Source organism: Phocoena sinus, chromosome 4, assembly GCF_008692025.1.
Source record: "Phocoena sinus isolate mPhoSin1 chromosome 4, mPhoSin1.pri, whole genome shotgun sequence".
Classification (NCBI taxonomy): domain Eukaryota; kingdom Metazoa; phylum Chordata; class Mammalia; order Artiodactyla; family Phocoenidae; genus Phocoena; species Phocoena sinus.
In genome coordinates, this window is record NC_045766.1 from 79656726 (window position 1) to 79684099 (window position 27374).

The 27374-nt window shown below is 39.2% G+C and overlaps 1 protein-coding gene and 1 pseudogene across 5 annotated transcripts in view; both read left to right on the forward strand.

Moving 5' to 3' along the window:
• IGSF11 (immunoglobulin superfamily member 11) overlaps nt 1-27374 on the forward strand; it is a 147349-nt gene that overhangs the window by 115183 nt on the left and 4792 nt on the right. For 3 of the 5 annotated variants that reach the window (XM_032631648.1, XM_032631649.1, XM_032631653.1), the window contains exons 3-5: nt 782-989; nt 3767-3922; nt 27151-27273. In XM_032631648.1, the coding sequence (XP_032487539.1) occupies nt 782-989; nt 3767-3922; nt 27151-27273 (487 nt within the window). The remainder of the gene's footprint in view (nt 1-781; nt 990-3766; nt 3923-27150; nt 27274-27374) is intronic. The other 2 variants (XM_032631651.1, XM_032631650.1) reach the window with 2 other exon arrangements.
• On the forward strand, nt 9718-10523 carry LOC116753119 (annotated as a pseudogene).

Here is a 27374-nt window from a genome sequence, read left to right on the forward strand (position 1 = left end):
ATCATTTTGTGACCTAGTAAGCATGAGAATGGCAGTGTTAATTTTTTTAAACATTTTTTTCTGGAATTAATTTTTGCACTGGTAAAAGTATCTATGAATTAATAGTAAGGTATCATAAAATGCACTTTCTCTAGTCTGTTTAGTTAGGTAAGTATACGATGTTATTCCAGTTTGGTATGTAAGAATTTAGAATCCCTGATATCTATAGATAGGTGCTGTAGTACAAAGTTGGTGACCTAGAGGGGTGGGATAGGGAGGGTGGGAGGGAGGGGATATGGGGATATATGTACACATATAGCTGATTCACTTTGTTATGCAGCAGAAACTAACAGAACGTTGTAAAGCAATTATACCCAATAGAGATGTTAATAAAAGAAAAGAAAAGAAAAGAAAATGAAAAAGAAAGCCCAACAAATAATTAAAAAAAAAAGTTGGTGGGGCTTCCCTGGTGGCGCAGTGGTTGAGAGTCTGCCTGCCAATGCAGGGGACACGGGTTCATGTCCCAGTCCAGGAAGATCCCACGTGCCGTGGAGCGGCTAGGCCCATAAGCCATGGCCGCTGGGCCTGCGTGTCTGTAGCCTGTGCTCCGCAACGGGAGAGGCCACAACAGTGAGAGGCCTGCGAACTGCAAAAAAAAAAAAAAAAAAAGTTGGTGACAGCTCTAATATTAGAAATATAATTTTCCAATGTTTGGTATAGTCTGCTGTTTACTAGATAGTTATTGTTATGTGTCTAGAAGGAGGTGCAGTGGCCAATTTATTTCTTTCGCTTTCCTTTGCAGGTCATTCTGTATCAAAGTGGACAGATGTTTGATGGTGCCCCCCGGTTCCATGGTAGGGTAGGATTTACAGGCACCATGCCAGCCACCAATGTCTCTATCTTCATTAACAACACCCAGCTATCAGATACAGGCACCTACCAGTGTTTGGTTAACAACCTTCCAGATAGAGGGGGCAGGAATATTGGGGTCACTGGTCTCACAGTTTTAGGTGAGTGACAGGAAAATGTTGCAGCTACCTTGGCTTTACTTACGAATTTACTCTCAAGCATATTTACTTCTGCCAGTTTTTCTGTACTCTCTTTCTGCTTGTGTCGTTTTCCTGTCCTCTCTCCTTTCAGCTCCATCTGGACTCTGCTTCTCCATGCTTCTTCCACGTAGTCTCCCCACCCATTACTCCATTTCAGGTGGCTCTCGAAAGCTTACTTGTTAAATGACTTTTCCTCAAGGTGGAGAAAGGTGGTATAAAATACCATCAAAAGTGACCTCTCACTTTTCCTAAGCTTTTATAGGATAGGACTTATTGTTGAGAGCAAATTAAATCAAGAACAATTGATTATAAGCAGGGAGCAGGGTTTTAGCACACGTGAGAATAAATTTACTACTACTTCATATCTATGTAATGCTGAGTAGGCCCCCGACAGTTCTAAGCTTTCGCCTCTTGTCCTGGAAGAATTTTAATAATACTTCCTTTTACTCTCAGAAGTATCCTTGTTTGAACGAGAAATTATATGATCAGTTTGGTCTTAATACCGAGATCAAATAGATTTAGAGTCTTTCCCAAGGTTTTATAGACCATGAACAACAATAAAGTTTAGCTTAAAATTTAGGTCTCTGTAACTCAAACCAGTATTCTTTTTTTTTTTTTTTTTTTTTTCAAACCAGTATTCTTTCTGTTGTACCATACAGATAGACTATCTCATGCTAAATGAAATTCATTCCGAGCACGTTTTATTTCTCACTTGCGCTGCTTCTGAAATAAAGCGCTGCCTCCTAAATGGGTACTTGTGGTAGAAGTGGCTAAATTCAGTTCATCTGGGGAGGATGAGAAGTGCTTAGAGAAGCCTGATGCTCTGGACTGTCCTCCATCCTACTGAAGTCTCAGAATCGACTCCAGGATTCCTTGGTACATTCTCCCCCTTTTCCCTTCCACTGTTGAGTCCCTTGAAGATACCAGTGTTGGAGGTTCTTGCCATTTTCCTTCTTTGGGCAAGAAGATGCTATAGCCCTGGCACCTTGTTCTCCCAGTCTTCAAACAGAATAAGAAAACCAAGGACAAGTGGGAGATTTCTGTCCTAGAACTATTGTTCATTCAAGTATATTAAAATTATATAGACTTTAAAGCACTCTGAGTACTGAATAAAGAGTACTGTTGGAATTTAACATTATTTTGATGCTTACACCTATAGTTTAGGTAGTGAGCTTCCCACATGATCCACATTTATTTTTTCATTTTTTAAAGGAAGAAAAAAACCCTGTAATTCATCTTATAGTTAGTACTACCTTCAAATAATTATTTTAGCTTTCCCCTCATAGCCTCATGGTGGCAATGTTTAAAGCAGTAAATTGAGATTCGTTTATCCCATCACAGGAGTTAAGATTCCTTGAGATTTTTCAGCCTTTCTACCTAACCCTTTCATTGTTCTCTCTTCCCCCACCCATTTTCTTTGCTGGTTCCTCTGTGTAGTGCATTCATTTTCCACTCATTCATTCATTTTTGCAAGGTTGAACACATTTATTAAAAAGTCATTAGCATTACAAGTGCATCATCACTTGTATTTAAACTCTACTATATGCATTATCAAATATGAGAATCCAAGCCATGGGCTTAGTTTATATTTTTATTTGCTTGCTTTTTCACTATAAACTATCACCTTCTTCCTTTAATGTTCTTTTGTTTTTTGTAATTTTTTGTTTCACATCCTTTGTGTCCTTATCTGTATTAATGATTATAAAATGTCCATTGCATTACTATCAAGTACTAGATATACTTGAACCTTGCTCTGACTCCTCCCACCATAAAAAAGAAGTTGGTATAATGTTGGTGTGTCTGGTTTTGTTTGTAAAGTAACAAAGAACTATGGTAAGGTGGTCTTAGCCGAGAGTAGCTGGCAGGGTAAGTGGATGCTGTTCCTTGAGATACCTTCTTTACAAGGGGGCTCTTTCATCAATTAAAAAATTTTAATTGTGGTAAAATATAACAAAATTTACCATTTTAGCCAATTTTTAAGTGAACAATTTAGTATATTCACATTGTTGTGCAACCAATCTCCGGAACTTTCTTCAGCTTACAAAAATAAAATTCTGCTCATTAAATGACATTTCTCCCTCCGCTCAGCAGCTGGAAACCACTGTTCTATTTTCTTTTTCTATGAATTTGAGTACCCTAGGTGCTGCATATAAGTGGAATCATACATTATTTGTCTTCTTATAACTGAATTATTTCACTTAGCATGTTCTCAAGGTTCATCCATGTTGTAGCATGTGTCAGAATTTCCTTACTTTCAAGGTTAAATAATATTCCATTGTACGTATACACTATATTTTGTTTATCCTTCCATCCCTCTATGGACACTTGGGTTGTTTCCACCTTTCAGCTATTGTGAATAATGCTGCTCTGAACATGTGTGTATTCAGTAATGCTTTTAAAAGCAATATGTTGACATGAAGGATCTTAAGAATTCTTCGAATACTTCTTTGGAGGAAGAAGAGTGAAACTAAAGCCATAAGGTATCTTAAAAATATAATCTGAGGGTGTTGCCCCTTATACATATTTGCTCCCTGCCAGCTGAAATTGTAGGCCCTGCACCTATGGCCAAACCTGTGCATCGTACATACCATTCACTGGCTTTGCTCATGAGGTAGTCTTCTGATATGTGTCCCCAAAACAGTGTTACCTGAGGTTCTAGTGCTGAATGTTGATGTCTCCTCTGTCATCATTTGACTCATGGTAAATGTATTCTTTATTGCTTACCCTTCCTATTATAGTTCCTCCTTCTGCCCCACACTGCCAAATCCAAGGACCCCAGGATATTGGCAGCGATGTCATCCTGCTCTGTAGCTCAGAGGAAGGCACTCCTCGACCAACTTACCTTTGGGAGAAGCTAGACAGTAGCCTCCAGCTACCCCCAACAGCCACTCAGGGTATGTATGGTGTTGCTTCACCCATTTAATTCATTATCATGGAAAATTCTGACTCGCACGCTCACAAAGTAATTGACTTTGATAGAGTTTGAAAAATAACACACTCTATTTGTAACTGCTGAAAAAGCTATCTGGATCGTTTTGTGTTTTCAGCTTTAAAGAGAATAAAAATATCTCCTTTCATCTTCGCAATGCTGTCTTTATGAAATATATCTTATCCAGTGGTAACTATATATGGAAATTCTGTCTCTTTGTAGTGAAGACTTAAAATAGCTAATTGGTGGTTTCCTTGAATTGTTAACTGTAAGACAATCCTTGAAGTTTATAACTGAGAATCTACTTCCTACTTAAGAAAAATCTGCCTAATTTAGTATGAGAAACATCAGCATGGTCATGAGAGGGTTAATCATCCTGTTTTCAGCCTCAAGTCTAATTAGAGGAGGAAGATGGGAAAGAGAACAGGAAAAGGCCTCAGATCATGGGAGATCTAGGAGTTGATCACACCAGACAGGTAAAGATGGAGGAGGCATGAGTATCACCGATGGTTTTCTGCATGTAAATCCAGCTGCTTAAATTTGATATTAAAGGAAACACCCTTGAAAAATTGAGGAAAATTTATGAAATGAGGGAAATTACAGAATCATATATGTAATTTCTATTTCAAGAGAATAAAATTTAGCAGTCTTGTGTGTTGCATCATCTCTAATACAGAGCATGTCTCTTCTAGCATTCTCAGGGCAGATTTACAAATCTTAACTTAAAGAGTTGGCAGTTAATGGAGAGGTCCCAAACAACCTTAGTTATGCCTGATAAGTTTGAATCATATTTTTGCTATAGACCTCTCATGGAAAGGAAAGTCCTAAGTTGTATGGTGAAGTTAGACATTAAAGAACCAGGATCACCAGCCTCTTAAGAGCTTTTAAGTTTCCTTTAAGAATCCCCACAGAAATTATTAATAGACCTTCCCATCACTTTTTAGTTAACTTAGCCCAGTATTATTTTAAAAAACTTCTTTTCAACATAATAACTTTTGGGTTACTCTAATAATGATTACTGCAATGCTGTTGTTGCCTACTGATTGTTCATTGCTAGATGTTTTAGCCATACTGTGGGCTAAATAGCTTTTTTTTTTTTTGGTGGACTAATCTGTTAATATTACCATTGTAAGTGGCATGTTTAAATTAGCTCTTGTCTTGAAATCCTGAAAACTATATTCAAGTTCTAGATTTTCCAGTAACTATTTTCTGTGACAGTTCACCCCTTTGTTGCCTTTTTGTAAAATAAGGCTATTTAACAACATCATCTCCAAGGTCCTCTGTATTAGCCTTAAGATTCTATGATTTAAAAAAAAAGATGGTGCCCCAGAGAGAGCCAGGCAGGGAGAGAAAGTCAGAGACGGTGCCCACCAGGCAGCAAATCTAGCTAAGTGCTACATCGGATGCCTGCCTCTCAGGCCGAAGCTCCAGGACAAGCAGAACAGCCTCCCCGACACGAGGTCTGGATGACCAGTGACTGCTTTGCACTGGTCCCTGGAGCAGCATTGCCTTTGAAGATATGTATGTGTTGCTAACAAATGACTGACTCTGGACCTGCACAATGGAAGCCACAGAATGAACAACATACCTGAACAAGTCACACTATCAGTTTTGTTGGAGAGACCTTCAAGATGGCGGAGGAGTAAGAGGTGGAGATCACCTTCCTCCACACAAATACATCAGAAATACAACTACACGTGGAACAACTCCTACAGAATACCTACTGAACGCTGGCAGAAGACCTCAGACTTCCCAAAAGCCGTGTGACTGACAGAGTCCTGGTGCTCTGGCCGGGTGTCAGGCCTGTGCCTCTGAGGTGGGAGAGCCGAGTTCAGGGCCTTGGTCCACCAGAGACCTCCTTCTCCACGTAATATCACACAGCGAAAGCTCTCCCAGGGATCTCCATCTCAATGCTAAGACCCAGCTCCTCTCAACAACCAGCAAGCTCCAGTGCTGGACACCCCTTGCCAGACAACTAGCAAGACTAGAACACAGCCCCACCCATTAGCAGAGAGGCTGCCTAAAATCTTATTAAGGTCACAGACACCGCAAAACACACCACTGGACACGGTCCTGCCCGTGAGAAAGACAAGATCTAGCCTCATCCACCAGAACACAGGCACTAGTTCCCTCCACCAGGAAGCCTACGCAACCCACTGAACCAACTTTAGCCACTGGGGGCAGACACCAAAAACAATGGGAACTACGAACCGGCAGCCTGCGAAAAGGAGACCCCAAACACAGCAAGTTAAACAAAATGAGAAGACAGAGAAACACACAGCAGATGAAGGAGCAAGGTATAAACCCACCTGACCAAACAAATGAAGAGGAAATAGGCAGTCACCTGAAAAGTAATTCAGAGTAATGATAGTAAAGATGATTCAAACTCTTGGAAATAGAATGGAGAAAATACAGGAAATGTTTAACAAGGACCTAGAAGAACTAAAGAGCAAACAAACAATGATGAACAACACAATAAATGAAATTAAAAATTCTCTAGAAGGAATCAATAGTACAATAACTGAGGCAGAAGAATGGATAAGTGACCTGGAAGATAAAATAGTGGAAATAACTACTGCAGAGCAGAAAAAAGAATGAAAAGAATTGAGGACAGTCTCAGAGACCTCTGGGACAACATTAAACACATCAACATTCGAATTATAGGGGTCCCAGAAGAAGAAGAGAAAAAGAAAGGGACTGAGAAAATATTTGAAGATTATAGTTGAAAACTTCCCTAATATGGGAAAGGAAATAGTCAATCCAGTCCAGGAAGCGCAGAGAGTCCCATACCAGATAAATCCAAGGAGAAACACGCCAAGACACATATTAATCAAACTATCAAAAATTAAATACAAAGAGAAAACATTAAAAGCAGCAAGGGAAAAACAGCAAATAACACACAAGAGAATCCCCATAAGCTTAACAGCTGATCTTTCAGCAGATACTCTGCAAGCCAGAAGGGAGTGGCAGGATGTATTTAAAGTGTTGAAAGGGAAAAACCTACAACCAAGATTACTCTACTCAGCAAGGATCTCATTCAGATTCGATGGAGAAATTAAAACCTTTACAGACAAGCAAAGGCTAAGAGAATTCAGCACCACCGAACCAGCTTTACAACAAATGCTAAAGGAACTTCTCTAGGCATAAAACACAAGAGAAGAAAAAGACCTACAAAACCAAACCCAAAACAGTTAAGAAAATGGTAATAGGAACATACATATCAATAACTACCTTAAATGTAAATGGATTAAATGCTGCAACCAAAAGACATAGACTGGCTGAATGGATACAAAAACAAGACCCATACATATGCTGTCTACGACAGACCCACTTCAGACCTATGGACACATACAGACTGAAAGTGAGGGGATCGAAAAAGATATTCCATGCAAATGGAAATCAAAAGAAAGCTGGAATAGCAATTCTCATATCAGACAAAATAGACTTTAAAACAAAGACAATTACAAGAGACAAAGAAGGACACTACATAATGTTCAAGGGATCAATCCAAGAAGAAGATATAACAATTATAAATATTTATGCACCCAACATAGGAGCACCTCAATACATAAGGCAAATGCTAATAGCTATAAAAGGGGAAATCGACAGTAACACAATCATAGTAGGGGACTTTAACACCCCACTTTCACCAATGGGCAGATCATCCAAAATGAAAATAATTAAGGAAGCACAAGCTTTAAATGATACATTAAACAAGATGGACTTAGTTGATATTTATAGGACGTCCCATCCAAAAACAACAGAATACACTTTCTTCTCAAGTGCTCATGGAACATTCTCCAGGATAGATAATATCTTGGGTCACAAATCAACCCTTAGTAAATTTAAGAAAATTGAAATCGTATCAAGTATCTTTTGTGACCACAATGCTATGAGACTAGATATCAATTACAGGAAAAAATCTGTAAAAAATACAAACATATGGAGGCCAAACAATACACTACTTAATAACCAAGAGATCACTGAAGAGCTCAAAGAGGAAATCAAGAAATACCTAGAATCAAATGACAAGGGAAACACGATGACCCAAAACCTATGGGATGCAGCAAAAGCAGTTCTAAGAGGGAAGTTTATAGCAATACAATCCTACCTTAAGAAACAAGAAACATCTCAAATAAACAACCTAACCTTACACCTAAAGCAATCAGAGAAAGAATGACCAAAAAATCCCCAAAATTAGCAGAAGGAGAGAAATCATAAAGATCAGATCAGAAATAAATGAAAAAGAAATGAAGGAAACGATAACAATGATCAATAAAATTAAAAGCTTGTTCTTTGAGAAGATAAACAAAATTGATGAACCATAAGCCAGACTCATCAAGAAAAAAATGGAGAAGATTCAAATCAATAGAATTAGAAATGAAAAAGGGGAAGTAACAACTGACACTGCAGAAATACAAGGATCATGAGAGATTACTACAAGCAACTATATGGCAATAAAATGGACAACCTGGAAGAAATGGACAAATTCTTATAAAAGCACATCCATCTGAGACTGAACTAGGAAGAAATAGAAAATACAAACAGACCAATCACAAGCACTGAAATTGAGACTTGGTTAAAAATCTTCCAACAAACAAAAGTCCGGGACCAGACGGCTTCACAGGCAAATTCTGTCTAACATTTATAGAAGAGCTAACACCCATCCTCTCAAACTCTTCCGGAATATAGCAGAAGGAGGAACACTCCCAAACTCATTCTTTGAGGCCACCATCACCCTGATGCCAAAACCAGACAAAGATGTCACAAAGAAAGAAAACTACAGGCCAATATCCCTGATGAACATAGATGTAAAAATCCTGAACGAAATACTAGCAAACAGAATCCAACAGCACATTAAAAGGATCATACACCATGATCAAGTGGGGTTTATCCCAGGAACGGAAGGATTCTTCAATATATGAAAATCAATGTGATATACCATATTAACAAATAGAAGGATAAGAACCATATGATCATCTCAATAGGTGCAGGAAAAGCTTTCGACAAAATTCAACACCCATTTATGATAAAAACTCTCCAGAAAGTAGGCATAGAGGGAACTTGCCTCAGCATAATAAAGGCCTTATATGACAAACCCACAGCCAACATCATTCTGAATGGTGAAAAACTGAAAGCATTTCCTCTAAGATCAGGAACAAGACAAGGTTGTCCACTCTCACCACTATTATTCAACATAGTTTTGGAAGTTTTAGCCACAGCAATCAGAGAAGAAAAAGAAATAAAAGGAATACAAATTGGGAAAGAAGAAGTAAAGCTGTCGCTGTTTGCAGATGACATGATACTATACATAGACACTCCTAAAGATGCTACCAGAAAACTACTAAAGCTAATCAACGAATTTGGTAAAGTAGCAGGATACAAAATTAATGCAGAAATCTCTTGCATTCCTATACACTAATGATGAAAAATCTGAAAGAGCAATTAAGGAAACACTCCCATTTAGCATTGCAACAAAAAGAATAAAATACCTAGGAATAAACCTACCTAAGGAGACAAAAGACTTGTGTGCAGAAAACTATGACACTGATGAAAGAAATTAAAGATGATACAAACAGATGGAGAGATACACCACATTCTTGGATTGGAAGAATCCAAGTCATTGTGAAAATGACTGTACTACCCAAAGCAATCTACAGATTCAGTGCAATCCCTATCAAACTACCAATGGCATTTTCCACAGAACTAGAACAAAAAATTTCACAATTTCACAACTGCTGCGGCTGGCAGTTGCGCATCATGAAAGATGAGCCAGAAGAGGCGAAGCTAATTTTGCATGATGCTCTTCATCTTGCCTATTAGAGTGATAACAAGACGGCCATCACTTACATTTATGATTTGATGGCCAGCTTATCATTTTTACGGTGTCAGCTTGAAAATGCGGAAAAACTTTTTAGAGCAACAATGAGTTACTTGCTTGGAGGGGCCATGCAACAGGAAAACAATGCAATAATAGAAATCTCTCTAAAGCTGGCCACTATTTATACTGCTCAGAATAGACAGGAATTGGCTCTTGCTGGCTATAATTCTGCATTTCGGCTCTAGAGGAAAAAATTGAAAAAGAAAACGAATTATCAGAAGCCACTTTGTCAGTGTAAGAGAAAGCCAACACCCATCTCCTCTTGGGCATGTGCCTAGATACCTATGCCCGCTACCTTCCGTTCTCCGAGCAGCCATCACAGGCACAAAGGATGTATGAAGAAGCTTTACAGATCTCTGAAGAAATACTAGGAGAAAGACACCCACAGACCATCGTGCTGCTGAGTGACCTGGCTACCACCCTGGATGCACAGGGCCGCTCTGACGAGGCCTGTGTTCACGTACAGAGGGCGTCAGACCTGGCGAGACAGGTGGAGCACCCTGAGCTCCAAGTGCTGCTCAGTAATCTGGCTGCAGCCCCGATGCACAGAGAACGATATGCACAAGTAGAAGAGATCTACTAGGAAGCACTGAAACGAGCAAAGCTGAAAAGAGATGAGGTTTCTGCGCAGCACATCAGGGAAGAGCTGGCTGAGATGTCAAGAAAAAGGCGACCTTTGTTGTAGCCTTACCAAGCTCTAGACCCCTTTTTGTTGTAGGGAACGCCTAGTAACACCTCTTATTCCAGTCCCAGCGGCACCATAATCATTGACTTAAATCCTTTGTCCTTGATACTCAAGTCCCCTCAACTTAGCCTTGGTGGAGGACAAGCTGTATACACTGTATACATGGCCACTTCTGTTGTGCAAAGAAAACTTTCACCCCCACCTGATATTGCTTCTAAGGACAGGTGTCAGTTGTTGCTTTCCATTGTAACAGATGGTTGGTTAGGTGCTGTCCATGCTGGTCCGAGTATAGCTCTAGATTAAGAGACGCCAGTTTCCCTCTGGGGTCGAGTCTGGTATTTCAGCCAGGCATCTCTCCCATAAGACTTCTGCCCACCGATTTGCTGCCTTCTCTTATTTTATCAATACCTGGCAGACCAGAGCTACCGGTCTCATGGCAAAGGGGGATGACAGTGAGTTATTTTCTCTTATCATCTATCTCCGGAAGCCCAGTGTGGGATTTAATGCATAAAAAAATAATATCTTGGCCTGCCACCAGCATCCAGCATGAAGTTTTAAAGTGGGATTAGGCACTGAAAAGTATAGTGCCCATTTGATTATAAATAAAAGTGAACTGTATGTTTTTATATGTATCTGGTTATATACAACTATGATAAAAGGAGGGCAAGGAATGACGACCTCCTTCATCCCTGCCCTCTGAGCATTCACTCCTCTGCATCCAGGCACAGGTGTCCCCAAACCCTCTGACTCCGAGTGGGGCCCTATAGGTGTAGTGTTGAAAGCTTCCCAGTCGCTCTGATTTGTGCTACTGGTGCTGTAGAAGAACCAGTGCCCTGGACCCTAGCTCTGGCTTTTGGAGTTTGGGTCTTAGTATCTTCGTGTGTAGTGAGATTGTCTCTTAGCCCTGGGAGAATGCATTTGGTGGATGACCTTACCTGGGTAGGCTGCTGTGTTGAGAGCTTTATCACACTGCCTCAGAGTGTGTAAAGTACACAACACAGGGGGCATCGATGATGTTTTCACCCCAGCAGTTCTGCAGTTCTTCTAGGTACCATGAAGGAACCCTGTTGTTGCTGATATGCCTTTGCGGGGGGTGGGGTGGGCAGGATAAACTGATAGTTTGGGTTCCTGTGTACATACTGGGAGAACCCTTTCATAATAAACTAGACACTCTGCAATTAAATAAATAAATAAATAAGATAAAATTATGTCGCAATAAAAGTTACCAAAAAGTTGTCCTCATATAGTTTACATGTGGATACTAGATATTGAGTAAGTTTAGAACCAGCATCCTGTGGAGGTATACGTTGATTTTATACAGAGGAATAATAAAGTGGATTTAGTATTGTTCTTTTGGTATATAAAACTTTGAATTCTAAAATAAGTGGAAACTCTGTTTGATGGATATTATCTGAAGCAAAATATAGCAGTCTGGGCAGTGTTTCATTAGGCCTGTATAGTTGGCCCAGATCCCATTAAGTGGAAACATAATGCATGAGACAGTTCATCAGCCTCTGCATCAGTGGGTTCTCAACCGGGGACAGTTTCATTTGGCAGTGTCTGGAGACATTTTCGGTTGTCACAGCTGGGAGGAAGGTGCTACTGGCTGCTAGTAGGTAGAGGCCAGGGATGCTGCTGAACATCATATATGCAACAGGTCAGCCCCCACAATAAAGAATTATCTAGCCCCAAATGTCAACAAGTGAATTAAATTAATAGATTTTTCAAACATTAAAACACCCTTGCATTTCTGGAATAAAGTCTATTTGTGATTAGTTTTTAATAAATTGCTAATATGCAGTATGCTAATTTTTTTTTTTTTTTTTTTTTTTTTTTTTTTTTTTTTGCGGTACACGGGCCTCTCACTGTTGTGGCCTCTCCAGTTGCGGAGCACAGGCTCCGGACACGCAGGCTCAGCGGCCATGGCTCACGGGCCCAGCCGCTCTGCGGCATGTGGGATCTTCCCAGACCGGGACACGAACCCGTGTCCCCTGCATCGGCAGGCGAACTCTCAACCACTGCGCCACCAGGGAAGCCCAATATGCTAATATTTTAATAGAACTTTCTCATCTGTGATCATAAGTGAGAATGGCCCATATTTTTATGTCTTGTGTTATCCTTGGTTGAGTTTTAGTATCAGATGATAAAATGAGTTGGGCAGTTCTTTCTCTTTTTCTGTTCTCTGAAACACTACGAATAAGACAGAGGTGTTTTAGGACAAAGAAGACAGTGTGTTTGGCATGGAGTAAGCAAGGCAGAGAATAGTAGGAGCTATTTTGTCCACTTACAGGTGCTACAATGGGGGTATGTATACATATATATTTCTTAAAATTTATATTTGTTAATCATATTATTCAAATACTTTATATCTTTACCAATATTTTATTTGTTTCAGCTAGTATTTTATGTGAGAGATTTGTTTAAAAATCACATAGTAGGATTGTGGATTTGTCGATTATACCTTCTTTTTTTTAACCTATCCTGGGCCTCTGTTGCTTATAGGTTGTTATATCTCACTGATTCTCTATGTTTAATATGCATTTTTGTGTTATTTTAACTGATATTAAAACCCCTATAATAGCCTTCTTTGGTTAATTCTTATTGTTATGTTTCTCTTTTATGGTTCATTTACTTTTGGGTTTCCATGCTTTATGTTTTAGGTGTATCTCTTGTAAACAGTGTGTCTGGATCTAGTTTGGTTTCCAGTCTACAATCTGAGAACATTTTTCCTTTGATTGAATCCATTTACATTAATTTTGATAATGGATATACTTAAGTTAATTTCTAATACCATATTTTATGTTTTTTATTTACCCAGCTTTTTCTTTTATACCCTATCCCATACCTTCTACTGCTTATTTCAATGTTCTTTATAAATTATGCATTTTTCCTTCATGGTTCCTAAGAAATCTTCTGTTGTCCTTATCCTTTCATAATTTAATGCAGCGAAAAGAGATGATTAACTCTCCTGCTTGCTTGAGAACTCTGTGCAGAACCTGGTATGGAGATCGTAGATGGAACATCTTAACTATCACTGTAGTCCAAGACTATCGTATTACAAGGGAGGAGACTGAGGCCCAGAGAGGATACCAGGTTTGCCCAAAGTCCACTGATAGAAAGCACTCCCATTCTCCTGCCAGGCTGGGAAGCCTCAGGAATCTTGATTCTCCTTGAACTCCCACTCTGTTTCCCTTCCCAGTGAGAGTGTGTCCATTTTTCTCTCATGGGGAGCAGAAAAGTCTTCAGCCGCTTAATTTGCCCAATAAACAGGGGCTTATTTCCTCTTCATCGAAATGTTATTCTGACCAAAGATAAGATTTCCCCTTTGTTTTGCCCTCAGACATAAAGAAGCTAGTCCTATGCAGTGTTCATTACTCCCTCTTCTGAAAAAATTAAACACAAGCGATTATCATAACTGTATTCATTTGTTAATACATTCATCCATTCTTTTAGTGTGTGTGTGTGTGTGTGTGTGTGTACACATACACAGACACAACACTTATTCTGTGCAACTGCTTTAGGGTAGAGTGTTGGGGAAGGTAAAGGAATATAAAAATAAAGAGATATATCTCCATTCTAGAGTTCACTGTCTAATGGGGAGACCAATATAAAGAGATAACTACAATGCTATGTATTTAATGCTATAAACGTGTTTATAGTGCTATAAAGTTAAAATGATAGAAGTATTAATTCTCCCTGAAGAGGTTAGGAAGGACTTTATAGGGAATGAAATTCCTGAGAAGAAAAGGATCTTAAGGGATGAGTAGATGTTTTACCAGGTAAAAGCGGTTATTATCAATAGAGAGAACCATGCATGCAAAATCTTACAAGCATAAAAGTTTGACCTTTTTTTGAAGTATAGTTGATTTACAATGTTATATTAGTTTCAGATATACAACATAGTGATTCAGTATTTTTATAGATTATACTCCATTTAAAGTTATTGTAAAATATTGGCTATATTTCCTGTGTTGTACATTACATCATTGTATCTTATTTTTTTTTTATACCTTGTAGTTTGTACCTCTTAATTCCCTTCCCCTTCCTTGACCCTCCACTAACCACTTTCCCCACTGGTAACCCCTAGTTTGTTCTCTGTATCTCTGAGTCTGTTTTGTTATGTTCATTCACTTGTTTTATTTTTTAGATTCCACATATAAGTGAAAACATACAGTTTTTGTCTTTCTCTGTCTGACTTATCTCACTGAACAATACCCTCCAGGCCCATCCATGTTGTTGCAAATGGCACAATTTCAATCTTTTTTATGGCTGAGTATTCCTCTGTGTGTGTGTGTGTGTGTGTGTGTGTGTGTGTGTGTATTCCCCCCCCCCCCCCCGCCACATCTTCTTTATCCTTTCATCTGTTGATGGACATTTAGGTTGCTTCCATATTTTGGCTATTGTAAATAATGCTGCTATGAACATTAGGTTGCATACATCTTTTTGAATTTATGTTTTCATTTTCTTTGGATATATACCCAGCAGTGGAATTGCTGGATCATATGGAAGTTCTTTTTTCAGTTTCTTTGAAAAACCTCCATGCTGTTTTCCATAGTGTGTATAAAAATTTACATTCCCACTGACAGTGTATGTTCCCTTTTCTCTATATCCTTGCCAACATTTATTATTTGTTGTCTTTTTTACAGTAGCAATTCTGACAGTGTGAAGTGATAGCTCGTTATGCTTTCGATTTGCATTTCCCTGATGACTAGCAATGTCGAACATATTTTCATATGTCTGTTGGCCATCTGTATGTCTTCTTTGGAAAAATGTCTAGTCAGGTCTTCTGCCCAATTTTTAACCAGGTTGTTTGCTTTTTAGATATTGAGGTGTATGAACTGTTTATGTATCTTGGATATTAATCCATTACCAGACATATCATTTTCAAATATCTTCTCCCATTCAGTAGGTTATTTTTTTCATTTTGTATGTGGTTTCCTTCACTTTGTAAAAGCCTTTAAGTTTAATTAGATTCCATTTGTTTATTATTGCTTTTGCTTCCCTTGCCTAAAGAAACAGATCCAAAAATATTGGTAACACTTATGTGAAAAAGTGTATTGCCTATGTTTTTTTCTAGGAGTTTTATAGTTTTCAATCTTACACCTAAGTCTTTAATCCACTTTGAATTTATTATTGTATGTGGTGTGAGAAAATGTTCTAATTTCATCTTTTTACAGGTAGCTGTTCAGTTTTCCCAACACCACTCATTAAAGAGACTGACTTTTCCCATTGTATATTTTTGCCTCCTTTCTTGTAGATTAACTGACCTGTGTGTGCGTGAGTTTATTTCTGGACTCTCTATTCTGTTTCATTGATGTATGTGTCTGTTTTCTGTAACATACTGTTTTGATTACTGTAGCTTTGTAGTATATTCTGAAGTCAGGGAGGATTATACCTCCAGCTTTGATTTTTTTGTTCCCCCTAAAGATTGCTTTGGATATTAGGGGTCTTTGGCAGTTCCATATGAATCTTAGGATCATTTGTTTTAGTTCTGTGAAAAATGTCATGGGTGTTTTGATAGGGATTGCATTAAATCTGTAGATTGCTTTGGGTAGTATGGACATTTTAACAATATTAGTTCTTCCAATCCATGAACACAGGATATCTTTCCATATCTTAGTATCATCTTCAGTTTTCTTCATCAGTGTGTTATAGTTCTCTAAGTATAGGCCTTTCATCTCCTTGGTTAAATTTATTCCTAGGTATTTTATTCTTTTTGATATGATTGTAAATGGGATTCTTTCTTGTATTCCCTTTCTGATAGTTTATTATTGATGTATAGAAAAGAAGCAGATCTCTGTATATTGATCTTATATCATGCAACTTGATTAAATTCACTTATCAGTTTTAATAGTTTTTTGGTGGAGAATTTAGGGCTTTCTATATATAGCATTGTGTCATCTGCAAATAGTGACAGTTTTACTTCTTCCCTTTTTAAATTTTTATTATCTGATTGCTATGGTTAGGACTTCCAATGTTGTGTTAAATAGAAATAGCGAGAATGGACATGCTTGTCTTGTTCCTGATTTTAGAGGAAAACCTTTCAGATTTTCTCCATTGAGTATGTTGTTAGCTGTGGGTTTGTCATAAATGGCCTTTATTATTTTGAGATATGTTCTTTTATACCAACTATGTTGAGAGTTTTTTTATCATGAATGGGTGTTGAATTTCGTCAGATGCTTTTTCTGCATCTATGTAAATGATCATGTGATTTTTATCCTTCCTTTTGTTAATGTGGTATATCACATTGACTGATTTGTGGATACTGAACCATCCTTGCATCACTGGAATAAATCCCATTTGATCAAGGTGTATGATTCTTTTTATATACTGCTGAATTTGGTTTGCTGGTATTTTGTTGAGGGTTTTTGCATCTTTGTTCTTCAGAAATATTTACCTGTAATTTTTAGGGTAGTATTGTTATCTAGTTTTGGTATCAGTGTGACAGCGGCCTCATTGAATGAATTTAGGAGTGTTCCTTCCTCTTTAATTTTTGGAATAGTATAAGATGGATACGTATGAACTCTTCTGTATATGTTTGGTAGCATTCCCCTGTGAAGCTATCTAGTCCTGGACTTTTCTTTGTTGGGAGTTTTTTTTTTTTTTTTTAATTACTGATTCATTTTCAATACTAGTAATCAGTTTGTTCAGGTTATCTATTTCTTCCTGATTTCAATCTTGGAAGATTGTATGCTTCTAGGAATTTATCCATCTCTTCTAGTTCGACCAATTTGTCGGCATATAACTGTTCATAGTATTCTCTTATGTTGTTTGTATTTCTGTGATATCAGTTGTAATTTATTCTCTTTCATTTCTTATTTTGCTTATTTGTGTCCTCTTTCTTTTTTTCTCAATGAGCCTGGCAAAAAGCTTATTCATTTTGCTTATCTTTTTGAAAAACTAGCTCTTGGTTTCACTGATCTTTTCTTTTCTTTTGGTCTCTTTTATTTATTTCCACTCTGATCTTTTCCTTCCTTTTTCTGACTTTGTTTTCTCTCTCATTTCTTTAGGTGGTAGGTTAGGTTGTTTATTTGAGATTTTTCTTGTTTCTTGAAGAAGGCCTGTATTGCTATAAACTTACCCCAGTAGACCTGCTTTTGCTACATCCCATAAATTTTGGAAAATTGTGTTTTTATTTTCATTTGTCTCAAGGTATTTTCTGATTTCCTCTTTGATTTCTTCATTGACCCATTAGTTTTTTGGTAACATGTTGTTTAGCCTCTATGTATTTGTGTTTTTCCTATTTTTCTTCCTATAATTGATTTCTAGTTTCATACAATTATGGTTGGAAAATATGTTTGATATAATTTATATCCCTTTTAATTTTGTTGAGACTTGTTTTGTGGCCTAACAATTGATCTATCCTGGAGAACATTCCATGTGCATTTGAAAAGAATATGCATTCTTTTGTTTTGTATGGAATGTCCTATAGATATCTATTAAGTCCATCTGGTCTACTGTGTCATTTAAGGCCACTGTTTATTGATTTTCTGTCTGGATGATCTATCCATTGATGTAAGTGAGGTGTTAATGTCCCTTACTATTGTATTATTGTCAATTTCTTCCTTTATATCTATTAACATTTGCTTAATATATTTTGGTGTTCCTATATTACGTGCATATATGTTAATGAATTTTATATCCTCTTCTTGTATTGATCCCTTTACCATTATATAATGACCTTTTTGTCTTTTTTTATAGACTTTATTTTAAAGTCTACTTTGTCTGACATGAGTGTTGCTACCCCAGCTTTCTTATTGTTTCCATTTGCATGGAATATCTTTTTCCATTCTCCCACTTTTAGTCTATGTGGGTTTTAGCACTGTGAGTCTCTTGTAGGCAGCATATAGATGGGTCTTGTTTGTTTTATCTGATCAGTCACCCTATGTCTTTTGACTGGAGCATTTAGTCCATTGACATTTAAAGTGCTTATTGATAGGTAAGTACTTACTGCCATTTTATTACTTGTTTTCTGGTTGTTTTTGTAGTTCTTCCCTGTTCTTCTTCTTTTAGTCTCTTCCCTTGTGGTTTGGTGATTTTCTTTAGTGTTATGTTTCTTTCTCTGTAGTTTTTGTGTACCTATTGTAGGTTTTTGATTTGCTCTTACTGTGGAGTTCATATATGTTGACCTATAATTATATTTGCTTGTTTTAAACTGATAGTCACTTAAGTTTAAGCACATTCTAAAAGTACTACAGTTTTATTCCTCTCCCCCACATTTTCTGTTTTTGATGTCATATTTTACATCTTTGTGTCAATCCCTTAACTGTTTATTGTAGTTAAAGTTGACTTTACAATTTTTGTCTTTTAACCTTTGTGCTCACTTTCTTAACTGGTTGATTCTCAGCCTTTCCTATATATTTGCTTTTACCAGTGGGATTTTTCCCTTCCTATAATTTCTTATTTCTTGTTGTAGCCTTTTTTACTTAAAGAAGACCCTCTAATGCTTCTTGTAAGGTCAGCTTAGTATTGATGATCTCTCAGTTTTTGCTTGTTTAAGGAGCTTCGTATCTCTCCTTCAATTGTAAATGATAATCTTGCAGGGTAGAGTGTCCTAGGTTGTAGGTTTTCTCCCTTTCAGCACTTTGAATATATCATGCCGCTCCCTTCTGGCCTGCAAAGTTTCTGCAGAAAAATCAGCTGATAGATTTATATTGGTTCCCTTGTATGTGACTCTTGGTTTTTCTCTTGCTGCTTTTAAAATTCTCTCTTTATCTTTAACTTTTGCCATTTTAATTCTTGGTGTGAGTGTCTTTGGGTTCATCTTGTTTGGGACTCTCTGTGCTTCCTGGACCTGTATATCTGTTTCCTTTTTCAAGTTCAGGAAGTTTTCAACCATAATTTCATCAAATACATTTTCTACTTCTTTCTCTCTCCCTCTTCTCCTTCTAGGACTCCTATAATGCAAATGTTAGTACACTTATGTTGTCCTCGAGGTCCTTTAAACTATTCTCATTTTTTAAATCTGTATTTCTTTTTGCTGTTCTGATTGGGTGATTTCCATTATTCTATCTTTCAGATCACTTGTGCATTCTTCTGTATCACTTTATCTGCTGTTAATTCCCTCTACTGTATTTTTCATTTTACTTACTATATTCTTCTGCTGTGTCTGGTTCTTTTTTATGTTTTCTAGTTCTCTATTAAAGTTCTCACTGTGTTCATGTATTATTTTCCCAAGTTCAGTTGTTATTCTCATTACCATTGCTTTGAACTGTTTATCAGGTAAATTACTTATCTCTGTTTTATTAGGGTTTTGTCAAGGTTTTTTGTTTTTGTTTTTTGTTTGAAACATATTCCTTCCTCTTCTTATTTTGTTTAACTTTCTCTGACTCTGTGAAATTAGGTGAAACAGTTACCTTTCCCAGTCTTGAAGGTGTGTCCTTGTGTGGGAATGTCCCTATGCAGTCTGCATGTGCCCAGGGGCTTTGGTGGGAGAACTGGATCTGAAATGAGTATGGGCTGTGTCTTCACCTGGGGTGTGCTGGCAGCTACCACCTTGATGGGTGGTAGGGCTGGAGATGGAGGGGCTAGAGCTGGAGTCAGGTGTGAGTTGGAGCTTCTCCTGTGCTCAGTGGCCATCACCACCCTATCAGGGGGTGGGATTGGGGACATAGGGGTTGGAGCAGGACCTCTGAGGGAATTGGATTTCTCCCAGGTGTGATGGCATTCTCAACCTTGGTTTGGGGTATGGCCAGGACCTGAGGATTTGGGGTTGTACTTCTATGCTGCTTTCACTTTTTCCCCAGTGTGTGCACCTGGGTTAGAGGCTAGGTCGGGGCCAGAGGGCTTGGTTCCACACTACTGGGCTGGCTCCCTCCCCAGTATGTGCAGAGACACGTGCTCAGGGGATGGCTGTTTCTGCCCTGGAGTTAGCCTTTCACCCTTCTGAGAGTGTGCACCAAAGCGTGCACTGGCCATGGCTGCCTTTGCCCTGGTCAGAGGCAGGGCTGGGGTCAGACCAAGTTCTCTTCTCTCAAAGTGTGTGCACACTTGTTGGCAACAGCAGCCTCCACCTTAGTGGAGAGCAGCTTTGGAACAAGAGCGGCTGGAGCAGGTTGCCATTGCCGGATGGGGGCATGCCAGGGTGGTCCTGGCAGGCTGGGCAGAGCTCCACACAGTTTCCAGTCTGCTGCTTCTGTGCTGCGACTGGCAGCAAGCAGGTCTGTGCATGTACTCTTCAAGAGTGTAGTCTTGGTTTCTTACAGCCCTCCAGTAAGCCACGTTGGTTTTCAGACCATCAAGGGGGCTTGTCTTCCTAGTGCTGGACCCCAGGGCTGGGCTGCCTAATATGTGGCTCAGACCCCTCGCTCCCCAGGGAGCATCCTCGAGCCTGTGATATCCCCTCCTCTTCTGTGTCCCCCTCTAGAGGTGGGGGTCCCAACCAGATCGCTTCTCCTCCCTTACTACCAGACTCTGTGTGGAGTTTTCTTTACAGCCTTGGTTGTAGAAGAGCCATCCTGCTGGTCCCCAGGTTGATTTCAGTGAGATTTGTTCTCTATATAGTTGCAGCTTTGATGTATTCATGAGGAAGATGAGCCCAGTCTTCCTACTCTACCATCTTGATCCCACACACACTAAAAATTTTGACATTTTAAAGTGAGAAGAATTATGATTAAAGATTCACGAAGGTTTGACCTTTGATTCTGAATAAAGATTCATGACCTGACATAAAGATTCATGAAGGTTTGACCAGAGAGGAGGTTGGCAAGTTCAGGTCCAGATTGTGAGAGTCATTGTATAGCATTCAGAGAATTTGGATGTTGTCCTTGAGACTGTGGATATCGACTGGCCTTTTTATAAAGCCAGAGAAGATATCTAGATCTGCATTTTAGAAACAGCCTCAGCAAACAGGATGAGAGATTGGCAGCCAGGTCACAGATGGGAGGCTTTGATAATAGCTCCATCAAGAAATGAAGAGGGGGCTTCCCTGGTGGCGTAGTGGTTGAGGGTCCGCCTGCCGATGCAGGGGACACGGGTTCATGCCCCGGTCCGGGAGGATCCCACGTGCCGTGGAGCGACTGGGCCCCGTGAGCCATGGCCGCTGAGCCTCCGCTCTGCAACGGGAGAGGCCACAACAGTGAGAGGCCCGCATACCGCAAAAAAAAAAAAAAAAAAAAAAATGAAGAGGGCCTGAACTAAGGACGTGCTGATCAGGATGGAGAATGGATAGAGGCAGGGTGGGATTTGAGAAAGATGGAAGCCAGAAATCAACAAGACATGGAGCTTGATGATACACTGGGACTCAGAGAAGAGTCAAAGTTAACTGAGATTTCTGTCTTAAGCTATTGAATGGACAGTAACTATTAACTCAGAGAAGATATACTTAGAGTTTTGCTTGAGGGAAGCAGTGAGGTAGTGGTCCTCTGAGACCTCTAGATGGGGACTGAAATAATGATAATGGTAACAGGTGATGTTTCTTGAGCACTAAGCACCATTCTCCTTTGATAATTAAATCTTAACAATCAACATAGAGACATCTTGATCTGAAAGAATCTACTGATGTCAAGTTGAAAGCAAGACTGCTCAGAGTCAGCATTTCTGGGAACCTAGACTGAAATATGTAGGAGAAAAGTAGTCACAAGCTAATCAGTTAGTCTTAATTGTAGCTGTTGCCATGTTGTAAGTGTGTGTTCCTGACCTGTCTGTTGCCAGTGATGAGCCATTATATTTTATACAAATGCCATGAGTGGTATTCCGATAAATAACAGATTTTAGAAGTAAAATAAATCCTTAGCTTAGTATTTTGATGTGTGATTCTATGCAGTGTTATTAATACCAAGGAGATACAAATCTTGCATTATTCAAATATTGCCCAGTAATGTCCACTGGTGTTTTCTAGTGTTTGAGTATTTGCTGTAGATTACAGTTCTTTGAAAATAATAGCAGAAATGCAAAGAGAAGTAGATGGAAATGTTGCTGTAGAATACACTGACATGAAATCAGAAATGGATTTAAAATCTGAATTGGCAAGAGTAATACCTATTTCAATGACAAAATGAAAATCAGGGCAAAAAGACAGAGTATTTTCACTGTTAAATAAAGGAGATGAACTAATATGAAGCAGTGTGTGTCTTCACGTGTGCATCAGAGGTGCTTAGGATGTTCTCTTAATGGGGACAGGTTCTCTCTGTCTCCCCTGTCCATCTCCATCCTAATTCCATCAACACAGAAAGGAAATAAAATTTTCTTTCCATGTCTGGAAAACTTGGCATGAAACAAAGATCAACTGTTGGATACTTAATGCTGTATAGTGTTTTTAAATTTTCTTTTAGAATGACAGAGTTTAAATATTAAGTATTTGTGGGCCTCCCTGGTGGCGCAGTGGTTGAGAGTCCGCCTGCCGTTGCAGGGGACATGGGCTCGTGCCCCGGTCCGGGAAGATCCCATGTGCCGCGGAGCAGCTAGGCCCGTGAGCCATGGCCGCTGAGCCTGCGCGTCCAGAGCCTGTGCTCTGCAACGGGAGAGGCCATAACAGTGAGAGAAGCCTGCGTACCGCAAAAAAAAAAAAAAAAAAAATTAAGTATTTGTGATATTATCTTTGAATTTTAAAATAGGTTTTATTTTGGCATTTATTTTGTGTTAATGTTCCCATTTTTACTATTTTTTATCATCAAATGTTTGTATCTGGTTGAGATAACTTTTTACATATTTTTGAAATATATAGTATGTCATAATATATTGGTTCAAATAACAATAAACCATGTATTCATTATTTTCTTCTACAGAGTACTTCTGAAATTATTATATAAGAGATGACTCACTGTTTATTATTATGATCATGCATTATTATAAAAATGCATAAATCATATAAAATATAGAGTAATTTGATTTTGGAAGTCTGATCTCTCAACCTCAAATCCTGAGTATTAATATTTATTGGAATTTGGAGACATTCAACAATTTCCCAATTTCTTGATTTTTCTTATGAATCAGAAAAAGATACAAATTTCCCAAGTGATGCCAAGAAGAAATTCCAACGTGGAAGCCTTGCCAGGCACTGTGCATTATGTCACTCAGTCCTCACAGTAGCCTGTGATGTAGAAGCATGTTGGCAGTTCCATGTCACACACGAGGAATCAAAGACATAGATGCAGAAGAGGTAGCACATTCATGACCACCTAGCTAGCAGGTGGTAGAGCAGGTTCCACCCCAGGCTGCCTGAGTCTAGAACACATGTTCTCAGCCAGTGTACCGTCTGCTAGGCAGCAGAGAAGTGGTTCTGGAGCTAAGGAGAAAGGATGGAAGTGGAAATGTGCGCTTATATTTATTTCTCTCTAAATTCTGTAGGGCTTCTGGCCCAGGTACACAGCTTGTGTGGGTTACAGTATTGCTGTGAACTGGGGTGTGATGCAATTTGTTGCTTTCCAGACTGCAGTTCCACACTGTTGAACTTCCCCTATTCTTTAAAAGAAAGACGATCTAAAGAATATTTATTCTCTAACTTCATTTCAACTAATTACTCTGCTCCAGAGCAGGCCAAGTGAAGTGACAGATTGAGGAATGAGCCCATTTCATTTCAGAAAGGGCCCTGTGCCCGTGGCAGGGAGCAGTCAGGTGCTGGCTGCAGAGATGCGTTGTTGCCTCGACTACCTCAGCAGCCCTCTTCTGCTTCTGGTTAGACCTGTCTTACTCATGTGTCTGTCCCATTCTCTGATTACGTTCTGAGTTCACTCCGGCGTGGTGTGTCAGCCTCACTGAGGAGGAAAGAACAGTGACTTCACCTCTTTTTTGAAGTTGTCATTTTATTTTATTTTAGAGTCTTTACAGTTTACCTCTTTCTGCATGCCTGAGTGCTGCTTAGATCAGCTGTTAAAAATTTCCCAAATTCTCTCTCTGGAAGTGTCAACAAAATCACTGATTTGGTGTGAGCTGATCAAATTTCTAGAATTTCAGGATTTAGGAAAACAACAATACAGTGTGTGAAATTGTGGGGTTAGTTGCCCAGAGATTATGGTTTTCTTGCATGATGACATTTGCTAACGTATTGAAGGTGGAGTTAGACAGATGGCTTAGTTTAATACCCATAGCGTTGGGACATTGATTACAAGGTTAGGAAATATTCTACAGATGCATCCCATAGAGTGTTGTGGTTTTAAATACCTTACAAGAAATTCAACTGTGTGTATGGTGGTTATGAGCTTTGGACATGACAGACCTGATATTTTGTGCTGCTCCTTGTGTCCTGTGTGATCTTGGACCAATTGCATAGCTTCTCTGAGCTTTTTCATCTTTGAAAAGTAGGGAATATAAAACTTAAGGTTTGTAAGATTAAATGAGACATGTAAAGCTCTTAGTGCAATGTATGTGGTACACAATAGACACTCGAGAAGATTGCCCATTTATTTATTTATTGAGCACCTTTCTGTGGCTGGGTAATTTCTGAGGATGATGATACAGTGATGAACAAGACAAGCAAGAGTCCCTTATCTTAATGAGACAAGTAGGCAAGAAATTATAATAATGGGGTAAGTTCCAGCACTAGGGATTACAGGGTGCTGGGGAGCACATAGGAGGGATGGTTAAGGAGAGCCTGGGAAATCAGATAGAACACGGAGGAGGAGAAAACAGTTTCCCTCCAGACGGACCCAATTATCTGAGTGAATTCACTGAAAAGCCTCATACATTGATAGCCATCAGAGTTGTTCGTTTTTAAGGAAAAGGAAATAACACACAAGTGTGAACCAAATAACCACCAAGTATATTGACTTGGGTGTGTACAGTACAATTCAAATGTCCAAGTAAGACATAAGTATAAGTCAGTAAGATATCCATATAGTATGGGTTCGACCATTTAAATGCTCCCATTAAAAAACAAAAACAAAAGCAAAAAAAAAAAACCCAACCCTCCCTTCCCTGGCCTGTATATTGAAGTTAATTTCAGTGTGTGTTTGATGAGTCATTTGTTAACACTACCCACTATATTATGTTAGAAGGCAGGGAGATAACCCAGAGGGCAGTTGCTGTCTGGGGGTCTTTCAGAATTTGCTCATCCTCACTAGATGCCCCTCTTAAGCACCCTGTATCCTCTAGTGATGGCACTTACCCCACTTATTGTGATTTCTCATCTACTTGTCTCTTTAAGGTACAGGGCTGGGTGTGTCTTGTTCATCATGATATAACCATCCTCAAAAATTATCCAGCACACAGAAAGGTGCTCAATAAATATTTATTTGTTAAATGGTTCTGCTTCTGCCTTTGATCTAAATCGAAATGAAGGTTGCCGGAAGAAACTAAATCTTAGTTTCATGTAAAAGTTGTCAGCACAGGGTAGAGATAGCTCCAGGTGTTGCCCTAGGAGTATGTGGACTTTGTGCCACCAGTGTGCCACCAGGAGGCTTTTCCTGATTTGCTGCTCTTTTTGAGCGGTCAGTGGCTGGAAGAGTTGTGCACTGCCTGAGGGAGACCGCAGTGCAGCCTGAGCTTAGAGGTAGGACAGCCCTCCGTTCAGTTCCTGTTGCCCAGCTGTGTAATCTTATCACTCATGTAAAGCCTCGGTTTCCTTATCTGTTCAATGGGATTGATGATAACAATACCGCTAAGAGTTAGTGTAAAGATTGAGATCATATGTGTAAAAGCTTAGCCAGTGCTTGGCACGTAGTAATAACCATTAACTTAGGTTTTATTATCACTGTAAGTCATTTGCGTTTTGTTTGTAAGGAATAAATCAACTATCCTAATGTTGATAAGTTACTAAAATGTGAACCACTGCAATATTTCTTGGTAATATCAGTGTGGTCACCTGGAAAATGCATGGCTCAGATCTCCTGCTGTGGAACATAATTGACTGACAGCCCCAGTGGCTTCCCGCAGCATCCACCACTGCTTCGCACCCAGGCCACGCTTCGCCTGGGCAGCTCCCAGCCAGTCACTGGGCACAGTGGGGCTGCTAATGCAGGCCCATTCCTGCAAAGTCTAAGATGCCTTTAACAGGTGACCTTGGCTCAAGGACTCCCCATCAGCCTGGTGGAAACTTCCATAAGGCTGTGTTGCAGTCTGAGACACTGCCTCCTTCCTTCCCTCTCCCCTGCACGGGGGCCAAACCTGTACTGCAGTCTGAGCCTCTCCTTGCTTCCTCCAGGTTCCTCTCCATTTCCCTTACTGCCATTTCCTCCAGTAAACCTCCTGCTTGTCTTGGTGTCCACTCCTTGGAGGAGCTGGACTTACACAAATGGTTATCATAGTTGTTGGAAGGGAGTAGCAGTCTACACCCTTGAGCACAGAGAGGGTATGTTTTCCATCAAGTATGAAGCAGACATTATTATAATAAGTTTAACTTTGTATGTTATTGCATTTCTTCAGAATTAAAATTTGGTGTTTCTGATCATAAATTCTCTAAAATAGGCATTAGCCAACATTTCCTCAGGGAAGGCTGCTCACCTTTAGGACCTCATACTAATCTGCAGATTAAGTTCTAAGACTGCCCTTATTTAGGACAGTCCTCTATAGCTCCGGGTCTTTAACGTACATTATTATTTTAGTCTTTAACCTTCATGAACCAAAAAAATCTCTCCAAGAAAAGGTATTGATAGCTCTTCACTGTTTATCTCTTTTTATAGTCTTCTGCTGATTTCTTTGGTTTTCTTATTTTCTTTCCTAAATCCTCACTTGACTGTTACTTTTGTGACAGACCAGGTCCAGGGAACAGTCACCATCCGGAACATCAGCGCCCTGTCATCAGGTTTGTACCAGTGCGTGGCTTCTAATGCCATTGGGACCAGCACCTGTCTTTTGGATCTCCAGGTTATTTCTCGTAAGTATGTAAAATTCTGATGTCCACTCTGGGTCTGAATGCCAAGATCTTTGTTAAACTAGGGAATGAAAAGTTCTGCTTGTTTAGAGGTTGTTTGAAGA